The 15,003-nt window shown below is 37.0% G+C and overlaps 1 protein-coding gene across 4 annotated transcripts in view; it reads left to right on the top strand.

Moving 5' to 3' along the window:
- The first annotated feature begins 200 nt into the window (after positions 1–200).
- N4BP2 (NEDD4 binding protein 2) overlaps positions 201–15,003 on the top strand; it is a 32,391-nt gene continuing 17,588 nt past the window's right edge. For 2 of the 4 annotated variants that reach the window (XM_063135420.1, XM_063135418.1), the window contains exons 1-7: positions 559–786; positions 2,754–3,094; positions 5,044–6,304; positions 7,574–7,701; positions 11,412–11,500; positions 12,146–12,222; positions 13,225–13,380. In XM_063135420.1, the coding sequence (XP_062991490.1) occupies positions 2,872–3,094; positions 5,044–6,304; positions 7,574–7,701; positions 11,412–11,500; positions 12,146–12,222; positions 13,225–13,380 (1,934 nt within the window). In that variant the 5' untranslated portion in view covers positions 559–786; positions 2,754–2,871. Of the gene's footprint in view, positions 412–558; positions 787–2,753; positions 3,095–4,711; positions 4,929–5,043; positions 6,305–7,573; positions 7,702–11,411; positions 11,501–12,145; positions 12,223–13,224; positions 13,381–15,003 lie in introns of those variants that run through there. The other 2 variants (XM_063135419.1, XM_063135421.1) reach the window with 2 other exon arrangements.

Raw genomic sequence — 15,003 nt, 5'->3', positions numbered from 1 at the left:
AAGATGTTTTATATTCCATTGCTGAAATGAAACAACTGTTAGACTAATTGCATTTAAGGTACCCAGAATTGTCCCGGGACTGAATAATAGCCCACATTATACCACTGGCAAGTAAATCAAAACTCCACTTTTATATAATCGGGCATGCTCTGACTTGAACTGCCTCTAATTTTTGACTCTTGCTGACTTTTCTTGTTCAGATTAATGCATTTCAACATTCAGATGAACAAATGAAGCAAAATCCAGACTGGGTGACATGTTGTTCAGTAGATACAAATGGAAGTTTTTGCCTGATGTAGATACTAAAGAGCGGGCACCCTGTATCATTGTGGTGTTTCAGCAATTAATTAATCAGAAACATGAAATGTGGACTTCCAACTATTTCATCAAAGTTAAAGGCATCTCCTAGAAGTGAGTCAATACTTGCATCTCCATTTTAAACTTTTGTTTCTGGCTGTCACAAAATTTGTGTTAATACCTAAGGCATCCCATGTTGTATTTGTTTGGGACTCTTGTCATGTGCACCAGGTACATAGTAATACATTGTTACCGATATACTGGCTGTAGCAGAAGTTGATGCTAGGGATAATCCTGAGAAGTTGGGAGTATTTCGTGAATGCTTAAGGAAGACCTAAATTTTAAAATATCTTCCAAATTAACCAAGATTTGGAAACTGCCTGGGAGGCTAAAATCATCCTGAGTTTCTGCCATGGTTATGTTGGAAGGTGCATTGAAAAAGGAGACAGGAGCAGGGAGCATAATTTAGTGTTGCATCTGGGACTCATGGTAGAACAAGTTGCTTTTTGCTTACTTCCTCCTGCAATTCTATATTGAATTGTTTTGTGCCAATTATCTTTATTTCTTAGTACTTTATGTTCTGTAAACTGTTTCTTAGTGGTCTTGAAATATTTCCAACTGAGATAAAATGATTTGAACCAGAGGCATAGTTGAGCAGAAAAAAAGCAGTAACATAAATGAGAATATATGGAAAAGAACTTGCATGTTAAAGAAGAATGTCAATCTTTGTTTGGCAACCAGAGATTTGTCTTTATTTTTTTTTAAAAAAAATATCTAAATGGAGACTGGTAGCATATTCTAGCTTTGCAAAAAGTCACTGCAAGGAGAGAACAGTTTTTAACATTTTTCAAAGAATGGCAAGCTTTAAAGCAATTTGTGCAAAGTTAAGGCTTCTGAATCTGGCTGTACAATGACTAAAATGTAGTATTGAAGTTTTAACTTTTCAGATAACCTTTTATTGGAGAATGAACTTCTGAGAAGAGAGCTTTCAAACCCATATATGGAAAATAACAAGTAGTTCATTATGAACAAGTAGTACAGTATTTCAATAAAAATGGAAAAAAATAAACCATGGGCAGCATTAGACAACACCTTATTACTCATGAACACTGAGGGTTTTTGGGCAGTTTCAAATGAGAACTTTCAGCAGAAAGCCTCAACTCTCTCTGTACATGTCATACAACTGCATCATGCTATAGTGTAGACTTTGAAATCCACTCAGGTTAACATATCATAGCTCCAGCTATAGAACCCATGAGGACTTAGAGTTTGGGGGGGGAAACTAGAGAAAAATATACTATAGGTTTTGTCGTCATAACTTGTCTGGTGAAATAACAGGAAATGTAGATAAATTTGCTACTTGGCAATTAGTTACTGCTATTAGTTAGCTATATTATAAAATCCATAATGAGTTAACATATATTGTAATGAACACTGGGTTTAATCTAGACTTAGTCATACTTAGACTAGACCCACTAGTGATCACCAGTCTGCACGAAGAAATAGATTGGATGATAATGTGCTGATAAAGGTTATGGATAATTTTGGTATGGATGTTTTAATTTGCTTTTTTATATATAGAATAGATACTAGTTTGGCCATCGTGCATTTATGTTCTTTGTTGGATTCTTTATTGAGCTATATAAGCCTTTCCCAACCTGGTACTCTCCAGATGTTTTGGGCTTCAGCTCCCACCAGTCCCAGTCAGCATGACCAATGGTCAGGAATGCTGGAAGTTGTAGTCCAATACATCTGGAGGATTCAATTTTGGGGAAGGCTGTGCTAAATTGTCATATTAGTCATCCTTTCCTTTCATTGTGTGCTACATTAGCAGATGTATTTGTTTCCTAATTGTAATTAGGAGTAACACCTGTTATATTGATGTTCTATAGAAATCTTCCAGCCATGCTGCCTTCCTGCTTATTGTTGAATTTACATCCGTGGTGGTGTCCATTTGCAGTTTGTGTCTCTTATTTCCCCCCCCCCTTTTTTTTAAACTACTGCATCTTTTAAAAATTTCCTTCTAGGAATATGGAAGATTTGTGTTTGTTCTGCAGCTGACAGCACAGATACTATATTTGTATCTGAAAGGTTGGATAAAGGCTGAAAGGTTGGATATTGTTTTTTATGTGGTATATTTGAACTGGGATTCTTACGAGTTTAATATACCACTGAGGAAGGCTGAATATGGTTGAAATGTGTTTGGTACTTTATACATATGAAATGATCCGTGTTTGTTTACCTTTGAAAGGCTGTCAGTGGACATTTGTTCTATAGAAGTGATTTGCACACTTTTGCCCCCCCCCCCCCAAAACCTGATAATTTATAACTACATCTTTCACAGTGTAAAAAATGAGAGACAGAATTTCACAGTGTTGATGTGCATCAAAGAACTTGGGGGGAAAACATGACTCAATTGCATGTTTTAAAATATTTGTCCTACCTCTCCATTCTAGGATTGCTGTTTTTGATCTGGATGCATGGTGTGTAGAAATGAGTTTCTCTTGTTCTTGACATAATCAGCATCATGTGGACAAAATAAAACACAAGGGAAGATTTATTTTGAAAAAGAAAATGCCAAAGAAAAAGAAAAATATAGGTGTGAGCCCATCAAGAAAGAGTATAAACACAGAGACTATTTCTGCAGCTGGCTTGGTACCCTCTCGAGTAGATCTAGCAATGTCACAAACACCACATGAGATTGATAAAGAAGAGCTCATCAGCAGCCTTTCAGAAATGTTTTCTGATTTGGATCCTACTGTCATTTACATGGTGCTGTCTGAATGTGATTTCAAAGGTAAAAAAAAAAATTGTTAATTTTGTCAGCACTTTATGTTAATGTGATGATGTGGATTTTCCAGGAGGGTAAATGCGATTGAGTTAGTACATTTGTGTGACCATGTTATACCATGTTAAGTTTTCAAGGTGTATAAATACCACGGAAGGTTTTTTTCCCAGTAACCAAAAATATTTGAAGTAAAGATCTGATCAGAAAAAATAAAAACATGTTTAGGGTGCAATCCTATACTTATTTAGACAGAAAAAAGTCCTGCAATTCCCAGCATGCACCAGCCAACCATGCTGCCTTGAGGATACTAGGAGTTGTAGGACTTTTTCTGTCTAAACATGCATTACAGTTAATTTGATTTAAATGTTATATTCAAAACTATACTTGGAAGTTATTTTTATTGGAATACTTGTAAATATTTTAAGTTGGGATAATGCAATAGTATACCCTTCTCTTATATAATTTAAATTTTAAGGAGAAATGCAGGCAGGTAAAAATTGTAACACTATAATTTTAGCATGCCTGAAGAGCTGTGTGCTTTCTTCTGTGTACTTAAGCATATAATATTCCTAGGGATGGTCATCTGAAAAAAAAGTTAATTATAACTTTGATTTGTTATTTTACTTTTATTGAATTAATTACTTATGCTGCTAATTTATCTATGGAATAATGCATTTCTAAACATTTCCATGGAAAACCCAGAATACGGAAGAGAAACTAGAACTTCCTGTGTACTGACCAGCTGCTCTACTAGTTGAGGGTAACTTTCATATGGTGTTTTGAAAAGTTTGCCTATCAAATTAGGTTGTTGTTGTGAGTTTTTGTCTTTACAAATTGCACTTTCTCAGTTCTGTTTTCTCATGTTTAGTGTCAATTTTGTGTTAGTAATACTAAGAGCAGCATCGGGCTTCATTTATTCTTTCTCTGGAGTTTTTGCAGTAGTTTGTTCAAAATACACTGCTCCTTCAGGGTCACACAATAGTACTTTTTAATATACAAGTTATCTGTGTTCTCAGTGACATTTTGCAATCAGCACTCTTTAATCAAATCTGTAATTCATCCTGTTTGTTAAAAGGCTATTACAACTTATTTTTCTGTTCTTTTTTTGTAATCATATTGGTTATTAATTTCCCATTTACTCAATAGATGCTGTCTGTCCTTCATACTTGAGAGTGGGCTTAGTTTGTTATAATAGTACCTCTTATACTGCAGTCCTTACCAAAGAGTAAATTGCATTGATCTCAATAAGATTTACTTGAGAGTAGACATCCATAGGATTGCATGGTTAACCTTCTTTTGAGCAGTTAAAATTAGACCTTGATCTCTGGTATAGATTTTTTTTAGAAGGCTAGAGAAAGCATATTGTCATGGTATTTGCTAATATTTCTTGTTTTGATTTTATTTGTAGTGTGTGCCTTGAATACAATGTGTAATTTTGCACACATGATGCAAGCTCATGTGATCATGTTCTTGATTTTAGGCATAAGGTTAAATGCAATTCACACTAGCAGAAGTACCCTTGCATGATGGGACTTTCTCCCTTAAAATCTACACTGGAAAGTTTTTCAGCCCTTCTGCAACTGCTTCCATCAGCAGAACAACACAACTGGATTCAAGCCATAATTTTTAGATCAAGCAGTATTAAAAAGTAATTTATAATAGGTCTTCAAGTGAACAAAATGTCTTTCAGTTATCCTGTTTAGCTCAGGGCACTGCTCTTTGGTCCCTAGGTGGCTGAAACTGTGAAGAGTATCCTTTAGTCAGTCAGTCTTCAACTATTTTTGTTGGAGAATGGGCAAAAAGGGCATTGAACCGAAAGCTGGCAGGTCATATGGAGAACCAGGTAACCTTCAAAGGAAGATTAGATTCCATATCTATTTGTACAGTATTCCTGATGTTTTTCTGCAGAATAAGTTTAGTATTGCTTCTTGCAACTATGTTCTTTCCTTGTTTAATAGTGGAAGAAACTATGGATTATCTATTAGAATTGTCCACGGCTGCTAAGGGTATAACATCTTCATCAGAAGTCTCAGGTTTTGATTCCATATCTGCATTGCTAGTTGGTGAAAAACAGCCTCATTCTGTTACTAATGAAATAGAGGTCCAAAGTTCTGCTGAAAAAAGAGTTGAGAAGGCTAGTGAAGGATCAGAAAAGTCTTTGTCATCTGAAGAACTGGTTTTCTTTCTACATAATTCTTTTGGGAAACATAATCTAAATAGTGAAATGAAGAATTTAGAAAATGACTGTGTCTCAAGTAATGTGTCTCTGGCCTTGGACTGTAGTACTTCTTGTTGTGTTAAGGAGTTACCAGAATGTGCGAAGTCCAGCTTGCGTTACAATGCTGTGCTTTCTTCAAAACGATTAGAAATGGACAATGACATATTAGAAAAATCCTTTGCTCCATCAAATCCAGATTACTACAAAAACTCTGAATTGTTTTTTGGAAAACCAAGCAATCAAATAAAGGGTAATCCATTACATAACATGGATATTTTTGCACAAATCCCCGAGAATTGTAGTTTGCCCGAAGTAGTACTTGACAGTGGTGCCATTGCGGAAGTCATTGCACTAACAAACATGGAAGTATCTTGTACTGATCCAGGTCAAATGCAAAACGTCTTTTTGGACTGTACAACAAAAAATGGCATACCTACTCAACAGTGCCACGGACTTGCTGAATTTGAAAACAGTGCATTTGACAATTTTAGGTCTTGTTCGCAGGATATTGAAAAACAAGAAAATGCAGTGGCTGCCTGTAATGATCCTAAAAATACTTCTGTTCCTGACTTATGCACAGGATCCAGTTTCAGATTTGCACCTTTTTCAGATGTTGACCAGTCTTATCATGCATGGAATTCACAGTTCTCTGTGCTTCAAAAAAATTCTCAGAAGCCTACCTTTTGTCCTACTTTTTATCCACAAAGTACAAGTCATCGTTTTGTAACTCCAGTTGCAATCAGCCCTGGAAAGTGGAGGCCTGCTCCTGATTATAGGAGTGTTAGGAAAATATGTTCCCCTCAAGAATTTTTACAGTCCCAGGACAGCAATTCTTCTCTGCCAAAGACATGGGGAAATAAAGATGGAAGCCAAAAAACAAATTCTTTTCAAGCACACCAGCTTCCTGGTTGTCACATGATGAGAAGAAAGACACCTTTTGTGGGTCATGTGCTTGTTCTTCTTAGAGGGGTTCCAGGATCAGGCAAATCATATTTGGCAAGGTAGGTTACTTTTGATGTATTTAAACATTGGATATTATTTCACACATACACAAACGTTAACTGTGGCTTTGCATTATATGTTCACACAGATATTTATTTATTTATTTATTTATTTTATTACATTTATATACCGCCCCACAGCTGAAGCTCTCTGGGCAGTTTACAACAATTAAGAATAGTAAACAGTAAAAGTATTCAAAAATTTAAAAAACATAAAAACAGTATGAAAACAACAGTTTTTAAACCAAGTTCCCTTAGAACCATAATTTGCCACTTCAAGCCATGGTTTCATTCTCTAGTTTATGAGCGTGCCATTGCTTTGTGTCAATGAAAGTGTAATGCAAAATCATGATTAACTCTGGAAAGAGGAAGAGGATTGCCTGAATAGGGGTGATGCAGAGGGGAAGAGAAGGCATCATAGTGCTGGGTTGAGATAGCCAAGAATGGGTTGTCCTCTTTTGCATTACTGACATTAGAAAGGCAGAAACAACATCTAAAACATCCCTAAAGATTTAGCTCTTTTTCAAAGCTAAAACAGTGGGACTGTTAACATGTAACAGTGGCAACTGCCGGGTAAATTAATCCACAATTTGTAATGGCCAGTACTGGGTGTGTTCTGCAGCATTTTGAATATTCAGCCCTTAATTGGGGTTGCAAAATGATGTCCAAACACAGATACTATAGGTTAATCGTGGCTTAAACCACAGTTAACTGTGGGTTGTTTAACCCACAATTAACCTATAGTGCCTGGGTTTAGACATCACATAGCAACCCCCATCGGAGCTTGAATGGTCAAAATGGCCACAGAATGCACCCAGCATGCACTGCAGCAAATTGTGGGTTATTTAAAAGGGATTGGAGAAATTCATGGAGGATAGAGCTATCAATGGCTACTACTTCTGTTGGCCATATGCTACCTCCAATATCAGAAGCAATATGCCTCAATTCCAGTTGCTGGGGAGCATGAGTGGGAGTGTACTATTATGCTCATGTCTTGCTTGTGGGCTTCTCATAGCCATCTGGTTGGCCACTGTGGGAACAGGATTAACCCACAATTTGCTACCGTTATGTGTGAACCAAGTCAATGAGAGTTAGAAAGATGGTATGAGCTTTGCTTTAGAATTGTCTTATCCATGATATCACCATTGTAGAAATTCAGTTCATCTTTATGATATCCAACTCTTTGATATCTAAATTGTGTTTTTGTGCTATTTGGGGAGGGGGGGAGGAAAGACAATTGATTTTGATTTGTTTTATGATTTTTCACAGGGCTTTGCTGGAGGATAACCCTGGTGGAATCGTTCTTAGTACAGATGATTATTTTTACCAAAAAAATGGCCAATATCAATTTGATGCTGATCACTTATCAGAAGCACATGAGTGGAACTGGAAACGTGGTATGAGCTAGATATAGAAGAATAACTATTGCTTAAGAATATTTTGTTTTATTTTATTTATTTGTTACATTTATATACCGCCCCATAGCCGAAGCTCTTTGGGCAGTTTACAAAGATTAAAACAGTGAACATTATAAACAAATATACAAAATTTAAAAGCATAAAAACAGACAATATCCATTTAAAACAACTATTCTGGGGTCAGTTAAAAAAAAAAACTCAGCATATGCTGTTAAATGCCTGGGAGAAGAGAAAAGTCTTGACCTGGTGCTGAAAAGGTAACAATGTTGGGAATCTATGAACATAAAACGTAGAAGACTGCCCTAGAGTACTTGTGTCAGGATTGATGCTGCCTGTCTTACATATAGCCAGTGTGGTCTAGTGGCTAAAGTGTTGGACTGGGAGTCAGGAGATCTGGGTTCTAGTCCCCACTTGGCCATGGAAACCCACTGGGGGACTGTAGGCCAGTCACAGGCGTTCAGCCCAGCCTACCTTGCGGGGTTGTTGTTGTTGTGAGGATGAAATGGAGAGGAGGAGGATTATGTATGCTGCCTTGGGTTGCTTGGATATAAATGCAATAATAAATAAATAAATAAATAAATACATTAGGGCACAATCTTATTCATGTTTAGATTAAAAAAAAGTCCTACAACTCCTATCATTCCCCAGCCAGCCATGCTCTTTAACAACTAGTAAGTATTAGATCTAAAGAATAGACTGCTATTCTCCAATAGGTCAAACTGTGTGGTCAATAACTTAAATGTGGCTAGAAAATAACTGTAGAACCATTACAAAACTACTGGCAGAGGCCTGGGAAAGGAAAAAGTATATTATACATAATAATCCAAAGTAGTAATATGTACTGTGAGATAAGAACCAATGTTCACAACCTTAGTATACAATATACATATTAAGATTTTAAAAATGGGCAACGTTGTAAAACCTGTTTTGTAGGCTAATGAGAACATTCATAAATACAAATGATATAAATTATGGTGAGCCCCTAATAATAACAACATAATTTGCACTTAAGGATTTTTTTCATTAGCCTATACTATTTGCTTTTTAGAATTGTCTGTTTTGTAAATGCGTTTATGTTGCTCTGATTCCTGGCATTCCATCACACCCAAGACAGAGCCTGGGGTGATTTTGGGTTAATGAAAAGAATGGGCTGTGCAGTTAAGAGCAAATTTGATTCTCTACTCCTGGAATTACTTGGTGCCGGGAGGATCACCCAGGCAGAGGGCAGATTTAATAGTGGAGTCCCTGTGTGTACCCATTTTCTTTCTCCCATGTAAATATATTGTTGCCATTAAATTCAAGGGGGAGAAGTAAAATGCAGCACCTGGGGACATTGCTATGGTCTTTTAATAATGGCCCTTTATGTGTACACACACCTCTGTCATAATTATGGACATTTTGCTAGTACTGTGTATTGAATACTTGAACATGGTTCATATCATTTAGTACATATCACAAAACTGATCATCCTGAGTGATGCACTTGTATTCCCCTGACAGTAGCCTTATAGTGCATTCTACTGCGCTTTGTTTGGCTGCTTACGACCATAGCTTGTCAATCCCCTCCTTTCTTTGTCCACTGGAAAAAAGCTGTAAACTTACTAATTGGTATAGTTCAGAATATAGAATGGTTTACTTGGTCCTGGAAACTTTACATTCAGCTTGTAGTTGTTTCTGGACTCACTGGTTCAGATTCAGCAGCTCTTCTATATGCATGCAGGGAATCAGACATACACATGGACCATGGAATCGCTTTGCTGTTTCTTCCATGGATTAACAAATACTCTCTGAGGATGTTCAAACAACACAACAACCTAGAATATGGATTGAGTATGGGTTGTTGTTGAATCGTGGGTTGTTGAATTGTGAATTGTGTGTGAACCCAGCCGCACTAACAAACCACAATTTGTTAAGCATGAACAACCCACAAAGAGAACCTATGGTTTGTTATTAGGTTGTGAACCTATGGTTTGTTATAAGGGTTATTCGTTGTTAAAAAAACATTTTTGTTAGCATGTCTGATTCACACAACACAACACAACAACCCGCTATTCAACAACAATCCATGATTCATTGATAACCCATACTTTGGGTTGTCATGTTGTCTGAACCAGATCTCTGTGTACAATCAGGAATTCTTTGTCATGTGTGAAACATTTCCTGCCGGAGAGTGCTTAAGTGGCACACCACATACACATCAGCCCCTGGTGGAAGATTTGGGCTATATTTAATGGAATGGCCTGGGGTATGTTGTCTCAGCCTGAGTTTGTCGCCTTTAAAAAGGGGAATAACAGCAGCCTGTTTCATCAGGTGATTATAGATGAAATTCAGCTGAGAAACAGCTATTCCTTGGGGCCAAGTGAGATCTGCAACAAAATGTTGCAGAGTATTCTTTTCACCTCCTAGCAGCTATTTTCCTCTTAAGTGCCAGCCAGCCCCTCCAAGATACTGCATTCTAGCTCCCCACCCCAGGTTTTGCATTTTACTTTTCCAGCTGACACTCAACATTCCATGACTTCTGAGCATGTTCATTCCTCATTAGGTTGTTCTTTGTCCGCTTAGGTTTTTTTTGCTTTTTACAAAGACCTTTGGATTTCCCCAAGCATCCTGATAACTCCCTCTTGTTTAGCAGCCCTACTTTTGGCTACAATCCTGTTGGCAGAGTACCCAAGTTCACTATTCAAAAGAGTGATAGTACATATGTAAATTAAAAATGTGTGATACACAAAATTTAGTTGTGGTTTTCAGACTTTATACTGTTAACACGAAGGGCAGTACCCAAGCAGGGCCCACCATTGATTCCTTTCCACAGGAGGGGGCCACCACTGATTCCTTTCCATCAGCAATACCCAACAGTTACCCAACGAGGATTTAGCACTTCCTTTAGCAATCCCGGAAACTAGCATTTCTGAATTGGGACGGGTCGGCAGAGGACCCTTATGGTCCCATTCCAGAAATGAGCTTTTTCACTCGTTTCCAGTTTGTAGTGGAAGTGCTAAATCCCTTTTCTGCAAGCAGTGGGTGCCGCTCGCAGAATGGAATTGGTAGTGGCTCCCGCTTGCATAGTGGCACACTTGCATACTGCCCTGAATAAGCTTTGAAAGCAATTAACCAAGAATTATCTGTAGAATAAAGAATCCACCCTATTCAGATAGTGTAAATTTTAGTATAACTTACTGAGTTAGTTATATATAAGATACTGAACATCTATGCCTCAGTTCCCCTGTTTTCAAATTAAGATGGATATTGCTGGATCTGGCCAAGGCTCCATCTAACCCAGTCTCCTGTTTCCCACAGTGGCCAGCCAAATGCCTCTGGGAAGCCAACAAGCAGGACATGAAGGCAACAGCTTTTCCATGCTGTTGCTTCTCCAACAACAGATATTCAATGGCAGACTCCTTTGACGGAAAGGGTTCTGCTTCAGAATCATGGCTAGTAGCTCTTGATAAACCTGTCCTCCACGAATTTGTCCAAATCTCTTAAAGTGTCCATCGCCACATCTTGTAGTAATTTATATAATTTTGTATGTTTCAGAATAATTAGTGTCAAACTTAATATCAGAAAAGAAGGATAGAAAAATAACTTTAAGCTTCTGTTTATAATTTAATTGTCTTTTAAATAAGAGCAAACATAAAAATGTTGATTTCATTATAAAAGTTTTTTTTTTTAATCTCCTGGTATATTTTTCAGCCAAAGAAGCATTTGAAAAAAGGATCACTCCTATAATAATAGACAATACAAATACACAGGCTTGGGAAATGAAGCCTTATGTTGCTTTGGTTAGTATTCCATCATTTACTGTTGTTGAACTGAAAGCTTGTTTTTTAAAAAATCTGTGTGTATTTGTAAGTGGCACTTTGGTACTTCAGGCGTATGCTCTCTGTGGATCTGTTGAGATGATACCTGGTCGGAGAGTGGGGATGGCCTTATGTTTGCGGATCCACCCCATAGAATAAGAATAGGGGAGGAGGGAAACATGAGCTCAAAGCCCTTTTTCAGTCTGCTTTGAGTACAATCTTAGGGGTAAACATCATCTGAATACAGCCCATGATTTGATATTTAGAGAAGCTGTCAGCACAATCTTATGCATATTTACTGAGTCATAAGTCCCACTGAACTCAATAGGTGTTATTCACAGGTAAGTGTGCTTAGAATGGCAAGCTGTGATTAGATTGTGAAAGCAGGATCAGAGATCTCTGTGAATTTCTGTCATAGATAATTTATGTCTGCATAATATATTTATGATACGTGTTGAATGATTTTGGGAAGATCTGATTCTTTGTGAGCAACAGTGATGGTGGTTGAGATGCTTTCTAAAATAAAACTTAATTCACTTTTTAAATGAGTTCTTAACCCGCTACTTTGAGGGTATAAAGATGTAGTGATGTGTCTAATGTAGTTACTATTTTTACACTTTTATTCAGTCACAGCGACACAAGTATAAAGTTATATTTCGTGAACCGGATACTTGGTGGAAGTTTAAACCAAAAGAATTGGAAAGGTAAAAAAAATCCCATATTTGAAAAGAAATAATAACAGCATATTTGCAATTCTAGCATATATGAGAAGAAATAATAAAGTTATCTCAGCTAGTAAGGAGCCCACTAGAAGTCAAAGCATCTTTTATTAACCCTAAATATACTGATTCAGATAACAAGGACTGCTGCAATACTCTCAATTGCTGTTTCTCAACTCCCATGGAATCGTTGGGATTGCTAGGAATAATTAGTTTGTGAATTGCATTTTAGTTTTTGTAAAGCTGTAGTTACTTCAAAATTACTCTTTGACTGTCAAGTACAGAGATTGCTTTAAAGAGCCTCAAGATCATATGCCATCATTCAGGATTTTGACATCTGGTTCCTGGAGCAGCTATTTTGTTCTCTGTCCATAGTTTTATTTGTTAAGGGTTTGGATACTATGCCTAATACAGGTACAACAGCTAATCTTCCATATATGAAGTAGTGAGCAAATTTGTAACTGATTCTGATGCCAGCTCTGGCTTTCCTTTTCCCTTTCTAGTTTCTCCTTGTCTGGTGCTCATGAGATCTAAGCTGGCATTGGCTGTAAACATCTGAGGAAAAATTAACCTTCTGTTCATTAATTGTTTCCAGACCTGTTTAAAATGTCATGATTTGTGACTCAGTGGGTTTCTTTGACATTTGACAAGGTGTCACTAAACAGTCAAATAGAAATTGAAAGTATAAGGAGCTATAATTTCCCATACCCAGTTTGGAACTCTGCCTAAGTAATAACAAAAGTTAAATAGATAATTTGATATTGGAATGTGTATGTAGGTTATCAAGTTACACAGACCTCTATGTTTGCTTATCTCTATATATTCAACAATAGGGAAATATTCAGTACCTGTTCTTGAATTGCGATGTCACTGAAGTAGCGTCAGTTAAATAAATGTTTAACAAGTCTCAAATGTATTAAGAAAAATTGTGGTTTGTTTTTATTCTCGTGCTAGAATCTCAATTATTCTGTTCTTTTAAATGTTTAGGCGAAATATTCATGGTGTATCTAAAGAAAAGATCAAAAGAATGTTGGAACGATATGAACATTGCCTGACTATTAATTCAATTTTAAATTCTTCGAGCCCAGATGAATTGAACAGTGCAACTTGCGATGAGGTTCTTCATCAGGAAAAAAGACACGGGTAAAATGAATATGTCTTTCCTCCAAATATAAAACATAATGCAAGTGTAAAATGTGAAAGTGAATATCAATAAAGCTTGATTAAGTGATATATCATGCCCTAACATGGCAATTTATTCAAAGTTTGGTGTTTAGGAAGAAGAAAAACTATGAAGAGTGCCTAATCAGGGAACTGATTGTGACATAAGATTTCAAGTGTTAAAGGTGCCATAATAGTCTTCGTTGTGTTTGGTGCTACAGACTATCAAGGCTATCCTTCTGGAATTAATCTTGTACACGTATCAGTCCACATATTCCCTAATGCGAGCTGACTTGTCTTTTTTTTTCTTTTTCTTTTTTCAGAAATGCCCTGTTGAATATATGTTGCAATATTTTTTAGACAACTGTAACCCTCTAACTTTTATAAAACAGTTATATTGTGTTAAAGAACATGGGCTTTCAAAGTGTGTTTTAGAGAACCCTTTGGGAGCTTGTAAAGGGTTTCTCAGTCTGAAGACTTAAACTTGTGTGCCCTGATAGAAAGAGGCAGAGAAGGCCAGACCAGGGAGCTTATTCGTCCAACTTCTAAAGAGACCACCATTGACCTGGGAGAATTCTCCTTTTTTATTGATTTGTATCTCTTACCTGTTTTTATTATATTAAATTGTAAACCAGCTTGAGTGCATTGGCAAACATGTGATTTATAAACTTAGTAAATTAAGATCACAATCCTAAGGAATTGCCACTCAGTAGGCAAAGGGCTTTGAGATCAGAGGCCTTTGCCTTTCCTATGCCCTACCGACAGGAACCAGGCAGGGAGGGAGGACAACAGAGGTGGAAACTCTTTCTGTTCCTTCTTTCCTTTAGCTTCCCTATCTTGTAGACAGGTTGGCGACAAAGAGGCTTTAAGATCTTGTGGATCCTGGCCTCTCTTCCTCCCTCCCACTGTCCTCCCCCTTTTTCTCTCCACAAGCTCTTTCTGTGGCTGCTGCGAGGTAATGGGGGAATGATCTGATCACTCACTCCCCCTACTAAGGTCGTAGCGATGTCTATGGTCTTGGGGGGTGGGGTCTGCCATATCTACATCCCAGGGCTTACAGAATTGCTGTGTAAATAAGATTGTAAAGTTAACACATTTCTATGAAAAATAGATTACCCACCACTGCTAATTTTCCAAGGCAATTTAGCAGATGATTCATTGTGAGATTTCCTTAAAATCAGAAAATCTGAAACCACTGAAATAAGTGATTTGATGTAATATACTATTTCTATGCCACTTTTCCAGCAACAAAGTTGAGCTGAAAAATAAAAACAAAGTATTAGAAAATAAAATATAAATAACATTTCTGTCAATAAAACAATATAAAATACTAAAAAGAAAAAACATAAGTAAAGCAAAAAACTCACCCACAATTAATGCAGTTCAGTAAAGGCATGCATAACAATGGCTATTTAGCATCAACCCAGTGCTACCTGACATAATATTGTTTTTATGACTAGAGTGAAAAATGCTTCATTAACCTCTGCAAGTGCTTGGAAGCTCAAAAAGCTGCCCAGGTAGACTTGCTTCCAGGTGCAGGAATTCTGTTGAGTGTACAAGTATCTTCATTAGCATGCCCCCCCCCTGTTCATTTCAAAAGTGGGA

This window comes from Elgaria multicarinata, chromosome 10, assembly GCF_023053635.1.
Source record: "Elgaria multicarinata webbii isolate HBS135686 ecotype San Diego chromosome 10, rElgMul1.1.pri, whole genome shotgun sequence".
Lineage (NCBI taxonomy): Eukaryota > Metazoa > Chordata > Lepidosauria > Squamata > Anguidae > Elgaria > Elgaria multicarinata.
Note: the sequence above shows the minus strand (reverse complement) of the source record. Positions and strands in the feature narration are given on the sequence as shown.